The sequence below is a fragment of the Pituophis catenifer genome, unplaced genomic scaffold (genome assembly GCF_029215685.1).
Source record: "Pituophis catenifer annectens isolate HBS135680 unplaced genomic scaffold, rPitCat1.0.hap2 SCAF_2, whole genome shotgun sequence".
NCBI classification, from domain to species: Eukaryota; Metazoa; Chordata; class Lepidosauria; order Squamata; family Colubridae; genus Pituophis; species Pituophis catenifer.
In genome coordinates, this window is record NW_027256882.1 from 3,700,463 (window position 1) to 3,722,037 (window position 21,575).

General features: G+C 45.2%; 2 protein-coding genes across 2 annotated transcripts in view; one reads left to right on the plus strand and one right to left on the minus strand.

The window, feature by feature from the left end:
- Positions 1 to 21,575, minus strand: part of LOC139311609 (zinc finger protein 665-like) — a 94,645-nt gene that overhangs the window by 48,559 nt on the left and 24,511 nt on the right. The window lies entirely within an intron of this gene.
- On the plus strand, positions 1,083 to 16,063 carry LOC139313419 (E3 SUMO-protein ligase KIAA1586-like). The gene is made up of 6 exons (XM_070939033.1): positions 1,083 to 1,283; positions 1,591 to 1,782; positions 5,931 to 6,050; positions 6,506 to 6,512; positions 11,736 to 13,843; positions 15,983 to 16,063. The coding sequence occupies exons 1-6, from the start codon at positions 1,083 to 1,085 to the stop codon at positions 16,061 to 16,063; spliced, it is 2,709 nt and encodes a 902-aa protein (XP_070795134.1).

Genomic DNA, 21,575 nt, shown 5'->3' on the forward strand with positions numbered 1-21,575 from the left:
TGTCAGAAATGTGAGAAAGAAATGGAACAATGTCTTACTGGAACAGGTGGGACATTGCCACATATTATGAATGTCAGAGAGGTTTGGGAAGGAGGGGTGAAGTATTCAAACAGATTCTCTATTCTCTATTGAACTCTTACCTGCAACTCGACTTGCTCCTTCTGTTCCTCCACCTGGCTCAGATGGAAGCCTTCCACCAGAGCCACCGCCTGGGAGCTGGTCTCTGCTCCATACTCCCGCACCCAGCTCTCCATCTCTGGGGGCAGAAGAGCCAGGAACTGCTCCAGAACCACCAGGTCCAGCATCTGGGCTTTGGTGTGCTTTTCTGGTCTCAGCCATCGCCTGCAAAAGCCATGGAGGCGGCTGCAAAGTCCTCGGGGACCCTCAGCCTCCCGGTATTGGATGGAGGTCCAGGGATGAACTTCTGAAGGGAGGAGGGTTTCCTCCTTCAGGATCTCCTGCCCAGTCCTTGTCCAGAGCTTCCCCCAATTCCCAGGCTGAGCAGCTGAAGGGCCTTTTCCGCTTCCCTCCTTTCCAAAAGGTTGTGTCTCCATCCTTTCTCTGTCCTGCAGAGCAACTGCAAATGGCTCCAAGGACTCTGGTGGGTCTCCAGATGCCTTTTCCTTCACGGGACCATTTCTGGGGCTGCAGGACTGATCCCTGCAAGGGATTCCGCTCTTTTTCTTCTTCCCCCAAGAGGAAAGTTTGCCTTGCAAAGACCACAAATGGCTTCCAGTTTCTGTATCTGAGATGGGAAGAAAAAATGAATATTAAGAATTAGAAAGTGGAATTCAGCCACTGAGCGACCTTCCCCCAACCTCCCCGGAGCCCCAAGAGGCTCATCCCAGCGCAGGACTGAGGTGCCCCGAGAAGGGCCGGGAAGGAGGCAGCTGGAGAGGCCGCCCCGCTTCTCTCCCCCTCCGGAGACAGGGAGCCTGGTGCGAATCCTGCCTCCTCCTCGCCCGGCTTCTCTCCTCTCCTGCTGGGCCTCCGCAAGGCCGACCCTCCCCTCCCCCCACTCGGCTCTTCCTCAGACAGGGGGCGGGAAGGATCCCCCTGCATGGAGAGGGCGGCTGGGGAGCATGGGACCCGGGGTGGAAGCCGGAGGAGGGCCAGGCGAGGGTCTCTCCCTCCTCCGCCTCCCTTTGCCCGGGAAGAGCCCCCAACTCACCCGGGGAACGTCTGGATTTTCCCCCGCCAGACTCTCCCGCAGCCTCTCCGCCTTCTGTGGAGCCCCGGGGGTTAAGGAGAGCGAGTGCGAAGTCCTAGAGCGGCAAGTGTTTGTGATGTCATTTCCTTCCCACCCTCCTCAGGAAAGGCAGCTGTGATGTTCGCCCTCCGCTGGACCAATGGGGAAGCGCATGACGGTACCTTCTATTAACAGAGGGCTCCCCCTGGTGGATTAGGGGCAAAGTGCCAGGATTGTAGAAAGGGCGGGAAAGAGGAGGGCGTCTGAGGTGAAAGGAGAGGGCAGGGATGATGGGTTTGGGAGTAGGAGGAAAGGCCCCTCTCCATTGCTCCCTGATAGAGAAAGGCTTCAACGTCTCCAGAGGCGGTACTTTCTCTATCTTCCTCTTCTATCCTGTCCAGGAATCCTCTGTGGAGCTGGAGAAAAATCTCTCTGGAGGATTTGAACTCGCTTCCCTCAAGGACAGCCGCCCTGAAGGCTCCGCAGAGATTGTGGGAGGCCTCAAAGGGTCCAAATCCTGTCAGAAACAGCCAGGCAGTCAGAAGAGGAGGACCAGGAGCCTCTGTGGGAAAGACAGCTTGTGTCTTGTGGTTGTTGGGAACTCCCGCCTGAAGGGGAGGCAGATGGGACACAGGCAGGAAAGCCACAATCAGGAAAATGATTTTAATTTATTTATTTTTTATTTCTCTAATTCAATACATGCAGCTGCCCTTCCCAAACTATTCGCTCAGCCTCCCAGCAAAGGGGGGAGGAGAAAGGGCAGGGACCCCTCCGGTCTGTTCTGATGAAAGAAAAGGAAGATCCTGAAAAAGGAATAGAAAGCTAAACTATGAGGAGGAAAAACCATTTTTACATAGGGATTGAGTAGGAAATTCACCTCAAGAAATGTGAAGGAAGCTTAAGCGCCTTGAAGAATTTAAGGCAAGGATATATTATTAGACCATAAATGAAAAGAGAGAAAGAAAAGGAAAAAGGAAAAGCAAACCAAGAAAAGGTGAAGGCTCCATTTCTATGAAAACATTCAACCAGATTTGGAGTCAACAATGACATACAGAGGTTAGCTACAGTGAGCAAAACAAAATCTAAAAGTATGGAAAAGTGGTTAAAAATCCATTTCAAAAAATGGAAGTAACGTCTGATTTTCCTTTCTGTATCTATTTCTTTTTTTCTCCAGTTTGACATAAAATATTTAATAAGGATATTTGAAAAAACAGCTTCAACCAACCAACCAGCAGCTGAAATATGCCCCCCCCCCAAGGTCATCCATACACTTTAGTGGATTAGTAAGTTTTAATGCAACAAAGAAAATTTTATGCATGTTTAGCAAGTACTTAATTTAGTTACTTAATTTTAGGTTATCTTAACGGTATGACACACCATAAAAAGAGAAGAAGATGGTGCTAATACTTGAAAAATATTTTTCCCTATGCATTTGTTTCATCTTACAAGATGTTCACCCTGAAGCTATTCACACACACTCTACATTGACATCTGTCATTATTCCATCACATCATAAGAGGTCTTTGACTGAAAAAGGTTTCCCGCTTCTGCATTCATCCTGGTTGACTCAGATCTTATGCAAGGCACGAGCACTGCCTTGTGAGTGGGTGGCGTTCTTCTGGGGGGGGGGGGACCTCATGCTGGGACTTTCAAGGGAGTCTTGCAAAGGCCTCATCCAGTCTTTGGAATCCTAGCAAGGGGCGGGGGAAGGCCGTGGCCCCATGTTCCCCTGCCGTCCCTTTGCATCCATCTACGGGGGGTGGGGGAGGGTATGACAAGAGTTTCAGACCATCCATGTTGCTTCCCCCTCCCTAGAAGAAACACAGCATCATCCCCAGGAAGGAGGAGATGTGGGGGAGCACTCCATCTCCCCCCCTCCTCATTGCCAGAATGGGAGGAGAGGGAAGGCTTGGATTACAAAAGGCAAGCAGGACTCCTCTCTGCCCCCAAAATGCGGGGTGGGGGAAGCCGCACAGGTATTTCTGCTATTTATGGTGGGTCAGAAAACCTCGGCTGCCTCTTTGCCAGAAGGGCTCAAAATGCAGAAGATTTTGGGAGGGGTGGGCACGACAGTGACTCCATGTGATTGGGGGAGTGACACTCCCACTCCAGGTAGGATCCGAAGGGGGCAAAAAGAAGTCCATACTCTCCTCCAGGGCAGCCATGACCCCCCCCCCCTTTGATCTGCCCCCAAGACAGACAGACTTCAGAGAAAACTGCAGAAAAAACAATGGCTACCAATCTGCCTTTCATTGAGGACCTGTATACTGCACGAGTCAAAAGAGGGTTGTGAAAATATTTAGACCCCTCACATCCTGGACAAAAACTTCAACTCTTACCCTCAAAACGACGCTATAGAGCACTGCACACCAGAACAACTAGATACAAGGACAGTTTTTTCCGAACGCCATCACTATGCTTAACAAATAATTCCCTCAACACTGTCAAACTAGTTTCAAACAGTTTGTCAAACAGTGTCTAAGTCTGCATCACTATTAATCTTCTCATTGTTCCTATCACCCATCTCCTCCCACTTATGACTGTATGAATGTAACCTTGTTGCTGGTATCCTTACGATTTATATTGACTGTTTCCCTATGACTATCATTAAGTGTTGTATCTTATGATTCTTGATGAACGTATCTTTTCTTTTATGTACACTGAGAGCGTATGCACCAAGACAAATTCCTTGTGTGTCCAATCACACTTGGCCAATAAAGAATGCTATTCTATTTATTCTATAACTATCATTAAGTGTTGTACCTTATGATTCTTGATGAATGTATCTTTTCTTTTATGTACACTGACAGCGTATGCACCAAGACAAATTCCTTGTGTGTCCAATCACACTTGGCCAATAAAGAATGCTATTCTATTGTAAAAAAAAAAAAAGACTGAAGGGACCCCTCCCATTTTCTCTTCTCTCTCCTCAGGTGGTTGAAGACAAGGGAGATTCTGCCCACAAACCGATGACGCGGCAGAAGGGAGAATTCTCATTGGTCCTTCCATTTTTCTGGGCCACTCCCAATCCCAAAGTTCTAAGAAAACTTCTCCCCCGCAATCCAGACCCACCGTTTCCTCCCCAGGGGCTGGAAGCACCTGCGTCTTTCTCCCTCTCTGTTTCGGGGCGCTTGTGGGGCAGAAGCTTCCACGTGCTCTGCTGGGCTCCCCCTGATACTGCTGGCCAGGGGGCTGGTCCAGATCTCTGGAAGCGAAGGAGATCCCCAATAAGGAGCGAGTTTGGGGGGGGCAGGAGAGGGGCTGGGAAGGGGCGTCAGCTCTCCTTGGGGAAGTGGGGGGGGTGGGAGATGGGGAGAGGTGGGGCAGGGAGGAAGGTTATTCAGCCGGTTCCATCAAGTCCCGAAAAAGTTTAGTTACTGGTTCTCCCGAACCGGTTCGAACTGGCTGAATCCCACCACTGCTCCTCCTCCTCTCTCATCATCCTGAGCCCCACTTGCAAAAAAGTCCTCCTTCAGGGGCGGGGTCTGCAAAGAAAGAAAAAAAAACACCAAAGGTACCCTAAGAAGTTTCAGGAAGAAACCGAGCATGCGCAGGAATCTCTGACCAGTTTGGTGTGTGGGGTTTCAAACGCTGGACCTTGGGGTCCCAAGGGGTGGGGTGATGATGTCACTGAAAAGTTGGCCTCTCTAGGACTTTGTCCCTCCCTCCCCTCTTGGGCTCTTTTGCTGCAACGTGCAGGAAAGCCTTGCAGGTAATGGGCGCTGCCTAGTGAGGGGGGGGGCTCTTTCGTGGGGGGGGAGAAGCTATGTGCTGGGACTTGCAAGGGGGTCTTGCAAAGTCCTCATACAGTCTTTTGAATCCTAGCAAGGGGGGGGGAAGGTCCGACCCCAAGTGTCCCTTTACCTGCATGTAGGGGGGAGGGAGAAACAGAGTTTCAGATCGGCTGTGTTGCTACACCCCTCCCTGGAAGAAACCCAGCATCCCCAGGAAGGAGGAGGGGTTCTGGCCTGGACTGGCTGTGCATCTGTTTAAATATTTTTGGGGAGGGCTTATTTTCAGGGAAACGGTAGAGGAGGCCGTTTGCCAAGCTTCCATTTTGTTAGTACAGCTGGGATTTTACACTAGTTTCCACCAGTGGTGGGATTCAAATAATTTAACCCTCTGCCCTAATGACCAGATGGCTAGGTGTGGCTCGGTGGTCATGTGACAATGTGGGTGTGGCCAACTCAACGTCACTCACGTCGATGGGCATTTCACCGTAGCTGTTACAATGTAATAACGGTAAACCAGAGAGGCAGTTTCTATAAGCAGGGCAATAAAGATTAGGCTAGAAACAACACCAGAATGTTTCCTTCCTGCCTTCCTTACAGGATTAGCCCTGTAAAGTGGGAAAAAACAAAATAAGATTTCTTCCAACAACCGGTTCTCCAAACTGCTTAGAAAGTTAACAACCGGTTCTCCCGAAAAGGTGCGAACTGGCTGAATCCTACCACTGGTTTCCACCAGCAACATGAAATAGAGAAATTGAGGTTGATGTGATTGACATGAGCTTAGCCTTCTTCTCAAAACTATTGAGGTGTGATGCCTAAAGTATTTACACTGAAAGATTCTTACTACCGGTAGGAAATCAACTTCATTCTTGCCCAGTTTTGAATCTGGCAAAGAAAGAGCCCCCTTTTTCACTTTGAACTTTTGGGATAGGTCAACCAAGGCAAAGAACATAGACATTTTTCCTAGGCTCATCTGTTACTACTGAAACTTGCTTATCTTCCTTTCTCAGGGTCTTGTCACCATTGAAGACGTCACTGTGTATTTCTCCGAGGAGGAATCGTCTCAACTGGATCCGGATCAAAAAGCCCTTCATAAAGAAGTCATGCTGGAGAACTCCAGAAATGTGGCTGTTATGTATTGATACTTTTGAGCGGGAGTTTCAAACCTGCCTACGTTTCTGATTGGCTGACAGTCCCTCCAGGATTGTATATAAGGAGGGCTGCAGCCTCTGAGTTTTTGCTGAAGTCTCACTGTATATTAAAGAGCTGTTGTCACTTGCTTGGTTGTGCCTCTCGTTATTCCCGAACCACTTCATTGGCGACGAAGGTGGGATAGAGAGCACAAGAAGCGACCCAGTGAGACACGAGCTTCAGCTAGGCGACGAGGCGAACTACAGGAGGCATACCGAACATGTCTGCCTACGTTCCGCCCAAGCCTTTTGATCCGACCCGCGAAAAATGGGTCTCGTACCTAACGAGGTTCGAATGCTCGCTCGAAGCCAGCGACATGCAAGGGCTCTCCGCTAATCGGAAGAGAGCCCTCTTCCTAAGCCACTGCGGACCCGACGTGTTCGAGATGGCAGAGTCACTGTGTGAGCCAACTCCGGTCCAGACCGTCTCCTGGGACACCCTGATGGCCACGCTCCGGGCTCACTACGCTCCCGTGCCCTCCAAGTTCGTGCAACGATACCAACTCAGACAGCGCGTTCAGCGAGAGGGAGAACCGGTCAGCGCTTACATGGCCAGCCTGAGAAAAGCCGCAACTCATTGCGACTATAGAGACTTGGACGATGCGTTGCTTGAGCAACTTATCTGTGGCGTTCGGGACATTAGACTGCAACGGCGCCTGCTCGCCAAAACTGATTTGACGCTTGCTGGAGCCCTAGACGAAGCCAGGGCTCACGAAGCCTCCACAAAAGCCGCGGAAACGCTGCAGCGTCTGCTGACCAGCAAAGAAAACCCCAAGTCTGCCCCGGTGCACAGGGAAGACGCCGGATCCAGCTCAGAGTCCGAGTCGGATGAGGACGTTTTCCGAACTGAGCACCAGAGGAAAGACACCGGCAGCCCGCGGCGAAGCTGTCCCAGCTGCGGAGGACACCATGACAGGCTGTCCTGCAAGTACAGGGAGGCGATTTGCAGGCGTTGCGAGAAAAAAGGGCACTTGGCGCGAGTCTGTAGAGCCATTCTGCCCAGGAAACACCAACCACGTGAGCGCCGCAGCCAACCAGAATCAGCGCGCCAGAAACAGCCAACGAGAGAAGGCGGCGCGAAAAAACGGCGCGAATTTGAACCTCGAGATGGCCGCAGCATTCACATAGACCAGGCCAGCGCGGAAGTCGAGGACAAAGTCAGCACGGTGGTCGAAATCAACGGCAAGCCATGCTCGATGGAGATCGACACCGGATCAGCTCTCTCCATAATGTCGTGGGCGACCCTAAAGACCCTCCTGCCATCGTTCCGGAAGGACCAGCTCTCCAGGCAGAGACTACGCATCCTAGACTACCAGGGAAACCGAGTCCCCCTCGAAGGCGTGGGCATGTTCCGAGTCACCTACGGAGACTACGAAAGAAACCTACCGCTGACCATCGTCACGAAGCAGCTTCCCAGTCTTCTCGGCATGGGGTGGTTCCGAGCCCTCGGCATGGGCTTCACCGGCGTCCACCAGATGCTCAAGTCATCGTTAAAGGACAGTCTCCTGACCGAGTTCCAGGACGTTTTCGGGGACACGTTGGGCAAGTATGTGGGGACCCCTATCTCCCTCAATTTAGACCCCAACGTAGCCCAAATAAGACTTAAGGCCAGACGGGTGCCGTTCGCATTGAAACCCAAGATCGATGCGGAACTGGACAAATTAATTAAACAAGGGGTGCTGGTTCCCGTTGACCATGCAAAGTGGGAAACCCCTATAGTGACCCCAGTTAAATCCGACGGCTCAATCAGGATTTGCGCCGACTATAAGTGCACGATCAACAAGGCTTTGCAGCCGAGCGCCTATCCGGTGCCGATCGTGCATCATCTACTACACTCCCTGGGGCCCGGAAAAATTTTTGCCAAATTAGACCTGGCCCAGGCCTATCAACAATTACCAGTTGACGATGCCACAGCAGAGGCGCAAACGATCGTAACTCATAGGGGTGCATTCAAATGCACCAGACTCCAGTTTGGGGTGAGCGTCGCACCCGGCCTGTTTCAAAGCACCATGGAGCGCCTTCTGCAAGGGCTCCCCGGAGTGGTGCCCTATTTTGATGACGTTCTAGTCAGCGCTCAGGACGAACGTCAACTAGGGGACAGAGTTAGGAACGTCCTATCTAGATTCAGGGAAGCGGGACTAAGACTGAAGAAAAGTAAATGCATGATTGCTGTCCCCTCCGTCGAATTTTTGGGGTATAGGGTGGACGGCACAGGCATCCACCCTACCGAAAGCAAGGTGAGGGCTATTAAAAGCGCACCTGCCCCCAAGACCAAAGCAGAGCTCCAAGCCTTCCTTGGACTACTTAATTTTTACGCAATGTTCCTCAAGGACAAGGCCACCGTTGCAGATCCCCTACACAAACTATTGGGGAAGAATGTACCATGGGTCTGGGGGAAACCGCAAGCAGCCGCTTTTGAGGCAGTAAAAGAACTTCTATCGGAAGACAGTTTCCTCATCCAATACAACGCCGCGCTACCGCTTGTATTGGTTTGTGACGCCTCCCCCGTAGGAGTTGGTGCAGTCCTAGGCCATAGACTGCCGAACGGCCTAGAGGCGCCTATCGCCTTTTACTCTCGCACACTGTCAAGCGCAGAGCGGAACTATAGTCAATTGGACAGAGAGGCTCTGGCTGCAATTGCGGGGGTCAAAAAGTTCCACGAGTATCTTTTTGGCCGACAATTCGAACTTGTGACTGACCACCGGCCCTTGCTAGGACTTTTGGCGGGCGATAGACCGACCCCCGCTGCTCTTTCCCCACGTTTGACCAGATGGGCCATTTTTCTGTCGGCCTATTCGTATCGGCTTGTCCACCGACCTGGACGGACCTTGGGTCACGCGGATGCCCTCAGCCGCTGCCCCCTGCCTGATCTCCTTGACAACCCAACGCCTGAAACCTCCGTTCTCTTAATGGACACCTTGACTTTGGGGCCTATTTCCTCTCGTGAGGTGGCAAAAGCCTCGGCCAGAGACCCGATCATTCGCACTGTAATGGGTTGGGTGCTAAAGGGGTGGCCGACCAAAGTGGATGGGGGAGAATACCAGGGTTATGTTAACAAACGTAACGAACTGTTTATGCAAGGGGGGTGTTTGTTGTGGGGTGACAGGGTTGTAATTCCACCGAAACTTCGATCACGGGTATTGGATTTACTACATGAGGGGCATCCGGGCATTGTTAGGATGAAGAGTCTAGCCCGTAGTTATGTGTGGTGGCCCAACATGGACCAAGTTATCGCTGAGTGGGTGGGAAAGTGCAGACCCTGCCAGGAATCTCGCCCCGATCCCCCAGCAGCGCCCGTCCGCGAGTGGGAGAAACCAAAGGGGCCATGGGGGAGGATCCACATTGATTTCGCGGGCCCTTTCCACGGGCAGACATTCTTAATTGTGGTCGACGCCTTTTCTAAATGGCTTGAAATAATCTTAATGCCCTCTACCACAGCCGAGGCAGTCATCAAAGCCCTCCGCAAATTATTTGCCACGCATGGCCTACCAGATACGCTGGTATCTGACAACGGCCCCCAATTCACGGCAACCTTGTTTGAGGGTTACTTGGCCGGCCTGGGCATCCGCCATGCCCTGTCGGCTCCTTTTCATCCGGCTTCTAACGGATTGGCTGAACGTTTTGTACGAACAGCCAAGGAAGCGTTGTCTAGGCTAGATAACGGGGACTGGCAGGCCAGGATAGACCAATTCTTAGCAGTCCAGCATGCCACCCCATGCACGGCCACAGGGAGAAGTCCAGCCGAGCTCCTCATGGGCAGGAAGCTTCGGTGTGTATTAGACAGACTTCACCCAAACTATACACACGAGAACTTCAAGGGAGAGACCTCCGGACTTAGGCAGTTCCAGGTCGGGTCCCTGGTGTTCGCTCGCAATTATGCTAGCGGACCTCTATGGGTTGCAGGAACCATAGTGGGCATAACCGGCCCAAAATCCTACACGGTTGACGTGGGGGTGGACAGACTCTGGAAGCGCCACATAGACCAACTAAGGAAAAGGGTAGTCGGCGAAGCAAATATTAACTTAGACATCTCCGAGCCTAACTATAACAACTTTCCCAACACAGCTAACTCAAGCCCGGGTTCGCGAGAATACTTAGCTGACAAGCCCTGGTTCCAGCGCTGCCCCAGCGAGTCGCCACTCCCAGCCGGGGATAACCACGCCCCGGATAAATTCCAGGAGGTTCCATTGGCGGAGCCGGGAGAGACAGAGAGTCCCTCCGACCAGCTCGACGCCCCACCAGACACTGAACTGCGCAGGTCAACTAGGGCGAGAACTCGTCCTAAGCACCTGCGAGATTTTGTGTGTACATATGTAAATTTTTGAATGTTAGTGCCTTCTGGGAAGGGAGGGGTGTTATGTATTGATACTTTTGAGCGGGAGTTTCAAACCTGCCTACGTTTCTGATTGGCTGACAGTCCCTCCAGGATTGTATATAAGGAGGGCTGCAGCCTCTGAGTTTTTGCTGAAGTCTCACTGTATATTAAAGAGCTGTTGTCACTTGCTTGGTTGTGCCTCTCGTTATTCCCGAACCACTTCAGTGGCTTCTCTGGGTAAGTTTCCCTGTTATTAGCTGAGACCCCAAGAAGAGGGATTCTTCCAGGTTTATGGAAATAACCAGTTCTTGTGAACGTATCTCCAATCAAACGAGTAGGTAGCGATGGTGGCGGGCAGTTCGGAGAACCGGTAGCAAAAATCCCTGCCCCTGCCCCCCATGCCCAGCTGAGCTGCGCGATCATCAGAGGCTTTTTTCTCTTTTAAATGACTCTGACGATCCCAGCTCTGACGATCTGCTAATTAGCTCTGCTAATCAGGCAACTCAGCTTGGATTGTCAAACCCATTTAAAAGAAAAAAAAGTTTTTTTCTCCCCCCCCCCAAGCTTGCTTACTTTAGCTGATCGCAACGCAATCCACTGCATCAGCAATCTCCCTGCCTGCAATCAAGCTCATCGGTGAGCAGCTCTATCTGCAACTTTAAGACTTGTGGACTTCAACTCCCAGCAAAGCTGGCTGTGGAATTCTGGGAGTTGAAGTCCATAAGTCTTAAAGTTGCCAAGGTTGGAGACCCCTGTTCTATTGGGTAAGTTTTTTTCCCCTTTGGGAGCTTTAAAAAAATAGTTAATTGGGGTTTTTTTTAGTTGTTCTTTTTTTAGACCTAGCCATTTAAAGTTTAGGAAGTTTTAAATTTAACTGCTTTTATATAAAAATAAAAATAAAATAATATTTGTGCAGCTTTCTGAGATTTAGTGTGTTTCTGTAGTGTTTCACTCTAACTACACAAACACATAAAATCTCACAAAGCTGTATGTGGAATTTTGTGTGTGTAAAATGTGAAAGTTGGTTTTTTGGGCTTTTAGTGGCTTTTGAGGTTCCTGCTTGTTGCGGGGCCATTTTGAGTCTAGCACAGCTGCTTTTACATTGTGGGTGAGCCAGTTGTGTTGTGTTGTGTTTTGTAGGTTAAAAAACGGCAAAGAAGTGACATTGATTCGGCCACGCCCACCCAGTCACCTTACCACCAAGCCCCACCCACTAATTAAGCCACGCCCACAGATTTCACCCCTGGAATACAGGTAACTTACAACCACAATCGAGTCCAAACTAAAACATTGTTAAATTTTTTTTGCAGTTGCCCTTAACAGGATGAAAAGGCAACAGAATTTTCCAGTAAGAATCAGTAAGAAACCAAGATTGGAATCCGTTGTATCAGAAATGGCCTTGGATGATATAAAGCAGTCACAACCACAACAAGCACAACCACTCCAACCACTCCAATTTGGAGAAAACAGCCTGTCAGTTATTGAAATAAATAACGATACCTCCAAAATTGAAAACAGTCTTCCTGAATGCTGGACAATGCAACAATATAACAATTTCAAAGAAAAATATGACGGTTTGGAAATTTCTAACAAAAAGTTAGGTTGCAAGCATTGTGCAAAACATGACTTCCTAAAAATGAAAAATATTCATGTGTCAAAAGAATGGAAACATTTTCAGATTGAGGCAGCAGGGAGAAATAGAGAGGTAAAACAAGCTTCTCTAAGGAAAAAAATGAAAGAACATTTTTCATCAAAAGCTCATAATATTTGTAAAGAGAACATAAAACAAGGCGAGGAGGCTTCAACAGCAAAATATAAGATGAATGAGAAATATATACAAATTATTTGTAGAGTATTTAATACAGTTTACAGCCTGGCACAAAGATGTAAACCATTTTCAGACACAGAAGATGAGATAGAAATGCAAATTAAAAATGGATTAGATATGGGAATAGGATTACATTCACGTAAAACCACAGTGAAAATAGTTGATTTCATTGCAAGAGAAATTAAAAAACAATTATTTACTAAAATTATTGAAAATAATCTGAAAATATGTTTGATTATTGACGAAGCCTCAACAGTATCTTGCAAACCAGTTGTGATACTTTTCTTAAAAGTTGAGGATTCAGATACATCACCAACGATTTTCCTTGAGCTAATTGAATTGGAAAAACAAGATGCAGAGACAATATATTCTTCAGTCATGCAAAGTTTAAATAATGTTGGGCTTACTAAGAACTATCTAAAAAAAAATTTAATAGGATTTTGCTCCGATGGCGCCAGCGTTATGCTTGGGAGAAAATCTGGAGTGAGCACTAGGATAGCAAAAGAGTTTCCAAACATAGTAATCTGGCACTGTTTAAACCATCGCCTCCAACTTGTTTTAGATAATTTGATAAAGGAAATAAAGCAAGTAAATCATTTTAAAATATTTATTGATAAGATATATACTATTTTTCATCAATCCAATAAGAACCAAATTGAACTTACCAAAATATCCGAACAACTTGGAATTGAAATTATAAAAATTGGTAGTATTTTGGGACCACGATGGGCTGCCTGTAGTTTAAGGTCAACCCTAGCTGTGTGGCACGCTTATCCAGCGCTACATCACTGTTTTCATTCAAATGAAAAATACTTAGGTATGGCTGCCCGTCTTGAAAATATCTATTTTATAACTGATTTGGCATTGATGATTGATATTCTAAATGAAATTTCTCTTCTTTCAAATGCACTGCAAGCAAAACATATAGACATAATAAAGGCTGAAGAACTTGCGATAAGATCTATTAAAGCATTTCAAATGCTTCGAAAGGAAAAGGGTCCATACGAAAAAAAAGTTGATGGATTAATTACTTCAGAAACCTTCAAAAATATAAAATTTGTAAAAAATCATCGATTTGTTGGGCTTCCTCGGGAAAGACTTTTAGAAAACATTGTAACGAATTTGAAGAAAAGGCTAATGGATTGTGAACATTTAAAAACAGATTGTAGCCAATTTCAAGACAGGAATAAATTACAATTTCTCAAATTTCTGGAGCCAGATTACTGGAATATTGAAGAAGTAGTAGTTCCATGGAAAGCAGGTGAAGAACAATTGCTCGTATTTAATGTTTTCAATTACCAAATTGATATTAATGATTATCGAGATTTTGTGAGAAATGTGTTTAAAAATTCCCAGAACTATGCAATTCCTAAAAGTGTTCAAAGAGCTAAAAATATTGTCAGAACAATTGCTGTAAGTTCAGCAGAAGCGGAAATGGGTTTTTCAAACATGAACACAATATGTTCAGAGAAGAGAAGTCACCTAAGTTTTTCTAATATATCAAATATAATGACTATTAGTCTAATCGGCCTACCGCTAAAGGAATGGGATCCTACTCCTACAGTGGAAAAATGGTTAAGGATAAATCACATAGCCGATGTTGGCGTTAGTGTTTTTGGACGCCCAAAAGGCATTCGATAACTTGAACTGGAAATTTATGGTCAACCAAATTGACTTAATGGGATTTGGAACAAATTTTAGAAAAATGATTGAAAATATTTACCATAAACAGAGGGTGAGTATTTTAATAAACGGGGACAAGACGCGGATATTTTGGATACAAAAGGGAGTTAGACAGGGATGCCCCTTGTCCCCTCTACTTTTTATAATGGCGCTGGAAATTCTACTTAGAAAGATCAGAGATAACAAAGAAATTAAAGGACTGCAAATTAAGAAAGAAATATTCAAAACACAAGCCTTTGCAAGATGACGTGGCCTTAATAACAGAAGATCCCTTGAAATCTGGCCCCAAATTACTCCAGGAAGTACAACAGTATGGAGAAGTCGCCGGCTTTAAACTTAATAAAACAAAAACTAAAATTTTAGCAAGAAACATGACAGAGGCAAATAAGAAAGAGCTAGAAAATTCCTTAGATCTTCAGATAGTGAAGAAAATAAAGTACTTGGGAATATGGATCACCTCAAGATATTCCTCTTTAAAGGAGGATAACTACATCCCATTATTACAAAAAATAAAGCAGGATATAGACAGATGGAAGAAGTTAAAATTATCTTTTACAGGTAAGATCTCAGCAATTAAGATGAACATTCTCCCCAAAATTATATTTTTATTCCAAACTATACCAGTGAATCTCGATAAAAAATATTTCCTGAATCTGAAAAAGAAGGTGCGAGAATTTTTATGGGAAGGGAAGAAGGCGAGGATTGCATACAAGACACTGCAAGGGAAAAGAAACATGGGTGGCTTTGGATTACCTGATTGGGAAGTATATCAGAAAGTGGCTAAACTAGTATGGATCATAGAATGGGTTACATTACAAAACAAGAGAATCTTGACGTTAGAAGGCCACGATCTACAGGCAGGCTGGCATGCCTATTTATGGGATTTAAAGAACAAAAAAAAAAAAATATTTCCATAAACCCAAATTAAGGGAGACCCTTATTCAAACATGGGAAGAAATTAGGCAACGATTTTATGTGAAAGTGCCAAATTGGCTTTCAATCATGGAGGCCCTGACGGCCTCAAATAAAAGATACTTTGAAATTCGGCACGTATAAAGACATATTAGATGATAATGGTATCTTTAAATCACGGGAAACATTAAGAAATCAAGGCTTCAATTTAGACTGGTGGAGCTATCTACAGATAAGCTCAAGATATCAAAAAGATAGGGATCTTTTTGAGGCGAAGCACAACAATTTGGACAAAATTATGTTGGGGATTGAAAAGAAAATGCTAGCGAAATTTTACAACTTTCTACTAGGCGGGGACAGGGCAGAAGAAATAGCTAGAAATCAATTAAATATTTGGGAAAAAAACATTGGTTATAGGTTAAATTTCAATGACTGGGAGGAGGCCTGGAACAGAAACTATAATCTGACTAAATCAGCAACTTATAGGGAGAACCATTACAAAATTTTCCATAGATGGTATCTAGCGCCAGCTAGATTAGCAAAAATATTTCCCAGTGCTTCAGCAATATGTTGGAAGTGTGGAAAGGAGGTTGGCACCTTCTTTCATATGTGGTGGTCCTGCCCCGAGACAAAAAAGTTTTGGACAAAAATACGAAACTGGTTACGGGAAATAGTGGAAGAAGACATAGAACTTTCCCCTGAAATCTTCTTATTAGGAATGATCGGAGATGGACTTTCTAAAGATAAGATACATCTTATAATACATGTCATAACAGCGGCCAGGTTAATCTTTGCAAAATACTGGAAGGACAAACAAACCCCTCCAGAGGTGATAATAAACAAAATCCTAGAATGCGCAGAAATGGTAAAATTAACAAGTGTTCTTAACGATGATGTGAATTCAAAATTCAAGGCAGTATGGGAAAGGTGGTACAAATGGTGGAATAATAGAACGAGATTGTAAGGATATGTCTATTTTCAATAATGGTAGATTCGAATGTAATCGATAGGTATATAATGTATATAACGTAAATATGTAATTACACGACACCTCAGATGTTAACAGAGATTTGATGTTTTCTTTTTAAAAAATTTTTTTAAAAATCAATAAAGTGTATTAAAAAAAAAAATCACATGGCCGATGATGCTCAATTGAAAATGAAGAAAATTGCAAGTGACGCCAATCGAAAAGCAATATGGAAATATCTTATGTAACAGTTCTATTAGTTTTTATCAGGTATTATGTAATAGTTTTTCATTAATATTTAAAAACTCTTATAACAAAATCTAGTTTTCTGTACTTCTTTTATTGTTCTCATTTAAGTGTCAACCCTGAAGTGAACATAGCTGAGGTCATTTTAGAGGCTTTAGGGCTGACACACAACAGAGGGAGTGGGGAAATAGTTAGATGGGGTTTTGTAACTAAAATAAAGCTTTCCTGTGGAACCCAAGGAATGCGCACAGGTGGCTGGTCAGGAGGAAGAAAGTAACCAAGCAACCAGCCATCTCTAACACCACACCATACACACACACCCCAAAAAAGTGAGTGGAAATCTCTGTGTGTCTTATAGATCGAATATTGCAGCGGGGGTGAGGGGAACACTGAGCAGCTGATTGGCAGTTGGATCAGCCTCCCAGAATGCTGCCAATCAGCTGTTCTAGGTGCCAAATGTTGGCAGAGGTGATCGGCGGCAGTGAACGGGCAATGGCGAACGGATGGCAGTGATCCCTGCCAACTAGAACATCTGATCAGCTGTATTCTTGGAGCCCAATCCAACCGCCAATCAGCTGCTGACGAGCTATATACTGGAGCTGCAATAATGTGCTGAAGCTGACCAGGCTGTTTGCTTCTTGGTGCAAGGACGCTAGCCAGATGAATACGGATGGATGCTGGGAGGAAGAGGCAGATTTTTTTTTCTTGTTTTCCACCTCTAAAACTAATGTGCGTCTTATACACTGGAGCATCTTATAGTCCGAAATATACTTTATCCCAAAGTCAGATGTACACTAAATGTAGACTGACTTTTAGCTACACATCTTCCTAGCAAACAGCAAATTTTGAAGCTCCAGGTAAAGAGGATTCATTTTAGGATGAGTAACCAGAGATAGCATGTTGGAGGTTCCTAAAGGAATGCTGGGAAACTGTATTTTAAAGAACATTTGAGGGAGGGGTTCAGAATAGCTCTTCTCTGCCTGAAGCTGTAGAAACCTGGCACCAAACAAAACACTGTTTGTGTAGCAACTGATCAACACTGACAGGGTAAGCCACTAGCACAGTGATGGCTAACCTTTTTGCCATCGCGTGCCAGGAAAGGGAGTGGGTGGGGGAGGTTTGCGCGTGCATGTGCCCACACCCATAATTCCATGGGGCCCCCCTGCGCATGCAACCCCCCTTCCCCTCGCTCCTGGCACGCGATGGCCTGATAGGCCTGTTTTTTTTCTTACCTGGCTCCAGATCCTCTCTATGCATCTGCAGAGGGCAAAAACAGCCTTTCCCACTCCCTCGGAGGCCTGAAAGTGCCCATTTCCCAACTCTTGGTGGAACAGGAAGTGACGTTTTTTGCTGTCCCCAGCCTCCAGAACCTCTCTAGGAGTCTCTGGAGGCTGGGGACAGCAAAAACGTCACTTCCTGTCCCACCAGGAGTTGGGAAATGGGCCTGTTTAGGCCTCCGGAGGGTCTCCGAGGAAGTGGGAAAGGCTGTTTTCGCCCTCCGCAGATGCATAGAGAGGATCTGGAGCCAGGTAAGAAAGAAAAACGGGCCTTCCCCACCCACCCCCAGGCCCTCCAGAGGTAGGAAACAGGCCGTTTCCCTACTTCTGGTGGGCCCAGAAGGCCCAAAAATCAGCTGGCCGGTGCGCGCATGCACCCCAGAGCTGAGCTGGCATGTCCACTGATATGGCAATGCATGTCACAGGTTTGCCATCACGGCACTAGTATATGAAAATAAGAGCAAACTCGGACTTCCGCTTGGCTCCGCAAGGTTTGAAGACGCTCTTTTACGAGCGCCCGATCCCTGGTTCCGTAAAAGCCCCAGAACAGCCGAAAAACTGCTGTCTGGAGGCTTGGAACCCTCTCCCCGGGCAAAGGGGAGAGAGAAGAGTCAACAGGCGGAGGTAGAGCCCCCCAAGTGCGCTAGGAGAAATCTTGGGGCGCAAAGGGTGTGGGCTCCCTATTGAAGCCTGTCAAGCAACTCCGGACCAGAGACGACTCCGCTAAAGCGGAGCTAGAAGCTGCGACCAAAATCTGCTGAAAATCAATGGGGGGACTTTTAACATCTTTACTTTGATAGCAGACAGAGCAAATCAGGAGAAAACAAAAGGAAACTTGCAAGTAACACTTTAATTCCGTTTTAAAATGCAGAAAATGGCACCTGAAAGCGGGAGGAGGAATTTACCAGGGAAAGTGCTCGTTAAGGCTTGTTAACGTTTGCAACAGTGATACAGCTACTGGATTACACCCTAAGAGAAAGTTTTAAAGTGGAAGCGGCCAGGAAAAGAATTTGGTATTGAGGAAAAGAATTTGGTATTGAGGAAAAGAATTTGGTACTGACTTTAACTAAAATCTGGTTTTTATACTGTGTGGAAAAGAGTTGAATTGTTGTCCTGATAGCTGTATAAATACAAAGTGGCTGAAATATGGCTGACAACAGGGCTGGTGAATCAGCAAGTTCCCAAGCCGTGACTGTCCAGGCTTTTCAAAAACTTCTAGACTTTTTTACTTCAGCCCTGTTGGATACAATCGAAAGGGCTTTTTCAAAAAACAGTTCGGGAAAATATAAGCAGTTGTTAGAGGGACAGCAGGAAATTATTCAGAGGAATTTGTTTATGGAAGATCAGGAGATGGACAGGATTAAGAGACTGGCTGGTACAGTTGAAACAAAGGTTTTGGTGGACGTTTCCATTCAAATGACAGAAAAGCAACAAATAGTTTCTTTATTCCAAGCTGACTATCTTTATGGCAACAAATTTTGGCTATATGGACAAAGAAATGGATTGAATGATTATACAAGCAAGAAGAGACGAAATGGGGATTTCAAGTTAGAAAAAGCGATCTCAAGAAGAGAACAAGTATTTCAGAAACATCAACCTCAAATCACCATTTTAAAAGTTTCAAAAATAAAACTGGGGGGACTGCGCTTAAGACGTTCCTTTTCCATCAAGCTGGCCTGACCTAAATTTTTCCTCTTTTTAAATGGAATTTTAAATTTGGTTTTAATTTATTGGGGTTTTAAAATGGTTCAGCCAAATTTATTTAATTAGTTTTATCTCTATTTTAAATTTTGTATCTATATGTTTTATTTTACGGCTGTTCACCGCCCTGAGTCCTTCGGGAGTAGGGCAGTATACAAATTTAATAAAATGAAATGAAAATGAAATGAAATGTTGAAAGAATTTATAAAAAAAAAGGATTGGAAAAAATATAGAAAGAAGAGAAGAACAGAAGATTAAGAAAGATATCTTCCTGTGGATTTTGAAATTGGCATCGGGCAAATATGTGTTTTAATGGTATTAAGAGATTTTTAAAATGTTTAACATAAGGTTATATTATTTTACAAGATATATGAGATAAATTTTATAAGCTTTTAAGATGTCTAACCCTTTGAAGCGAAGAGGATTAATGTTAAATTCAGAATTTTATTGCAAAATAATTAGTTCTGGATAGTTAAGGGCTGCTCTCTAAAAAGTTAGAGGTATTAAGACGGTTAATTGAAAAATTGAAAGACACCCTCCTGTAGATTCTGAAATTTATATTTGGTAAATAAGTGTTTTAAAGGTATTAAGAGATTTTTAAAATGCTTAATATAAGACTATATTATTTTTGTAAGACTGCTAAAGTATCGGATTATACATCAAGAAAAAGTTTTTTTTTTTTTTTATAAGTAGGAAGAATGAATTTAATTTAATTGGTTTTGAGAATTTATAAAAGGGAGGTTGATGAACTGGAGCAAAGGGAGTTAAAGAACATGTGGGAGCTTTGAACTTTATAATTTGTTAGTTTATTTTAGCATATGTTTGTTAGATGCTATACCCTGTTTTTGCTCTGGGAAGTCAGGGTGGGGGTGGGGAGGGTGGGATAAGGGATGGGGGGGGAAAGTGGTGAATAGAGAAATGTTTTAGCAGAAGAAAGTATATTCTATGAGTAGAATACAGGAGTTGCTCAGACACTAAAGGAGGAAAATATTTCACAGCAAAGAAGTTAGAAAGGAGAGAGGAGGAGGGGGTAGGAAAAGGAGAGGGAGGGTGAGGAATGGAAGAAAGGAGAGGAGGAAGGGAAGGGAAGGGGACACGAGTAGGAGTGAAGACGAGAAGGGGGAAAAGAAGAGAGAAGTAGGGGAAAGGGAAAGGAAGTAGGATGAGGTGGGAGAAGAGGTAGGAGAAAGTAGGAGAGAAGAGGAGGGAGGGAAAGGAAAGAAAGGAGGAGAAGAAGAGGGTTTGTTGTGGAATGAGGGAAGAAAGAGAAGAGCAACCCCGAATGTAATTAAAATGTCTTATTTTAATGCTTTCTTTAAGGGAAACATGTGTATGTAGGATTTCTTATGTATAAGAAAATGTACAATTTATGTGGGGAAGGGGAAAGGGGGGGAGAAAATTGTTTGTATTTCTTATAAAACTTTTCAATAAAAAAAAAAGAAAAGAAAAGAAGAGCAATCTCCACTCCCTTCTAGTACTGATGATGTTACCTAGTTTGGTAATGAAACATCTGCAAAAAAACCATCAAGCTCAGAGAGCACCAAGGACCTCACAGTTCAACCCTGAGCTACAAATATTATCTTCTCTCGATAAACACTTTTTGGTTAGAGGGCTCCCAGTGGATTTCATTCTAAATGTTGGTATTGTTTCTGTAAATAAGGAATTTAGAATTACAATGGCTGAGTATTTGATCCTTCATACATCCAAAAATACAAAGCTAGGGGATAAACAAATAAAGAACATTTGAAATAAAAAAGGCTCAGGAAAGAAAGAGTGAAAGTGAAAGAAAGATAGAGGAAAAGAAGGAAAACTGAAAAAGAATGAATTCCAACTTTCTTTGGTACAGATATAAGTAAAAATATATCAAACTCTTACTCTAAGATTAACATTTGTCTACATTATTTCCATAATCCCATAGCTAATCATCAAAGCCCAGATCAGTGGTTCCCAAACTTTTTCAGCCCACCGCCCCCTTGGTACTACAAACTCCTCCTCAGTGCCCCCCACCCAGAGGTGGGTTCTACTTACCTTTACTACCGGTTTGCAGCGGGGCCGCTCGTGCATGCACGCGCTCTTCTGCACATACGCAGAAGCGTTTGGCTGATGTTGGGGTCGGTGGGCGGGGCCTCATGACGGTTTTACGACCGGTTCTATAGAACCGGTGAGAACCGGGCCAACCCACCACTGCCCCCACCCCCACCCCCTATAAATAGCATTGTTCGGAATAGCGGTTTGCACGACCCACTAAGGAAGATAGTAACAGTAAAATACATGGAATACAGCCATTTTTGGCCTCCTGAAGCCTTGTTCCTCGTGTCCCGTTTTTTAAAAAACGGGCCCGTTTTTTGCAAAAACAGGGTGCACAGAGCCTTTGGGAGACCTGCAGGCTGCTCCAATACAAATTATCCCTGTAACAAAAATAGCTAACACTATTAGTTAACACTAAAGAAATCCCCTGAATCAACCAGTATTCCAGGTGTGGTCTTACTAAGGCTTTATACAGCGGTACTAATACTTCATGTGATTTTGATTCTAT

Bases quoted from the DNA above. Each gene is read 5' to 3' on its own strand.
- LOC139313419 (XM_070939033.1), top strand. From the start codon at position 1,083: ATGGGACCCGGGGTGGAAGCCGGAGGAGGGCCAGGCGAGGGTCTCTCC. The intron at 1,783-5,930 runs GTTGGGAACTCC...TTCCTTTCTCAG, and splicing joins ACAGCTTGTGTCTTGTGGTT to GGTCTTGTCACCATTGAAGA. The intron at 13,844-15,982 runs ATAGCCGATGTT...AAAAAAAATCAC, and splicing joins AATGGTTAAGGATAAATCAC to ATGGCCGATGATGCTCAATT.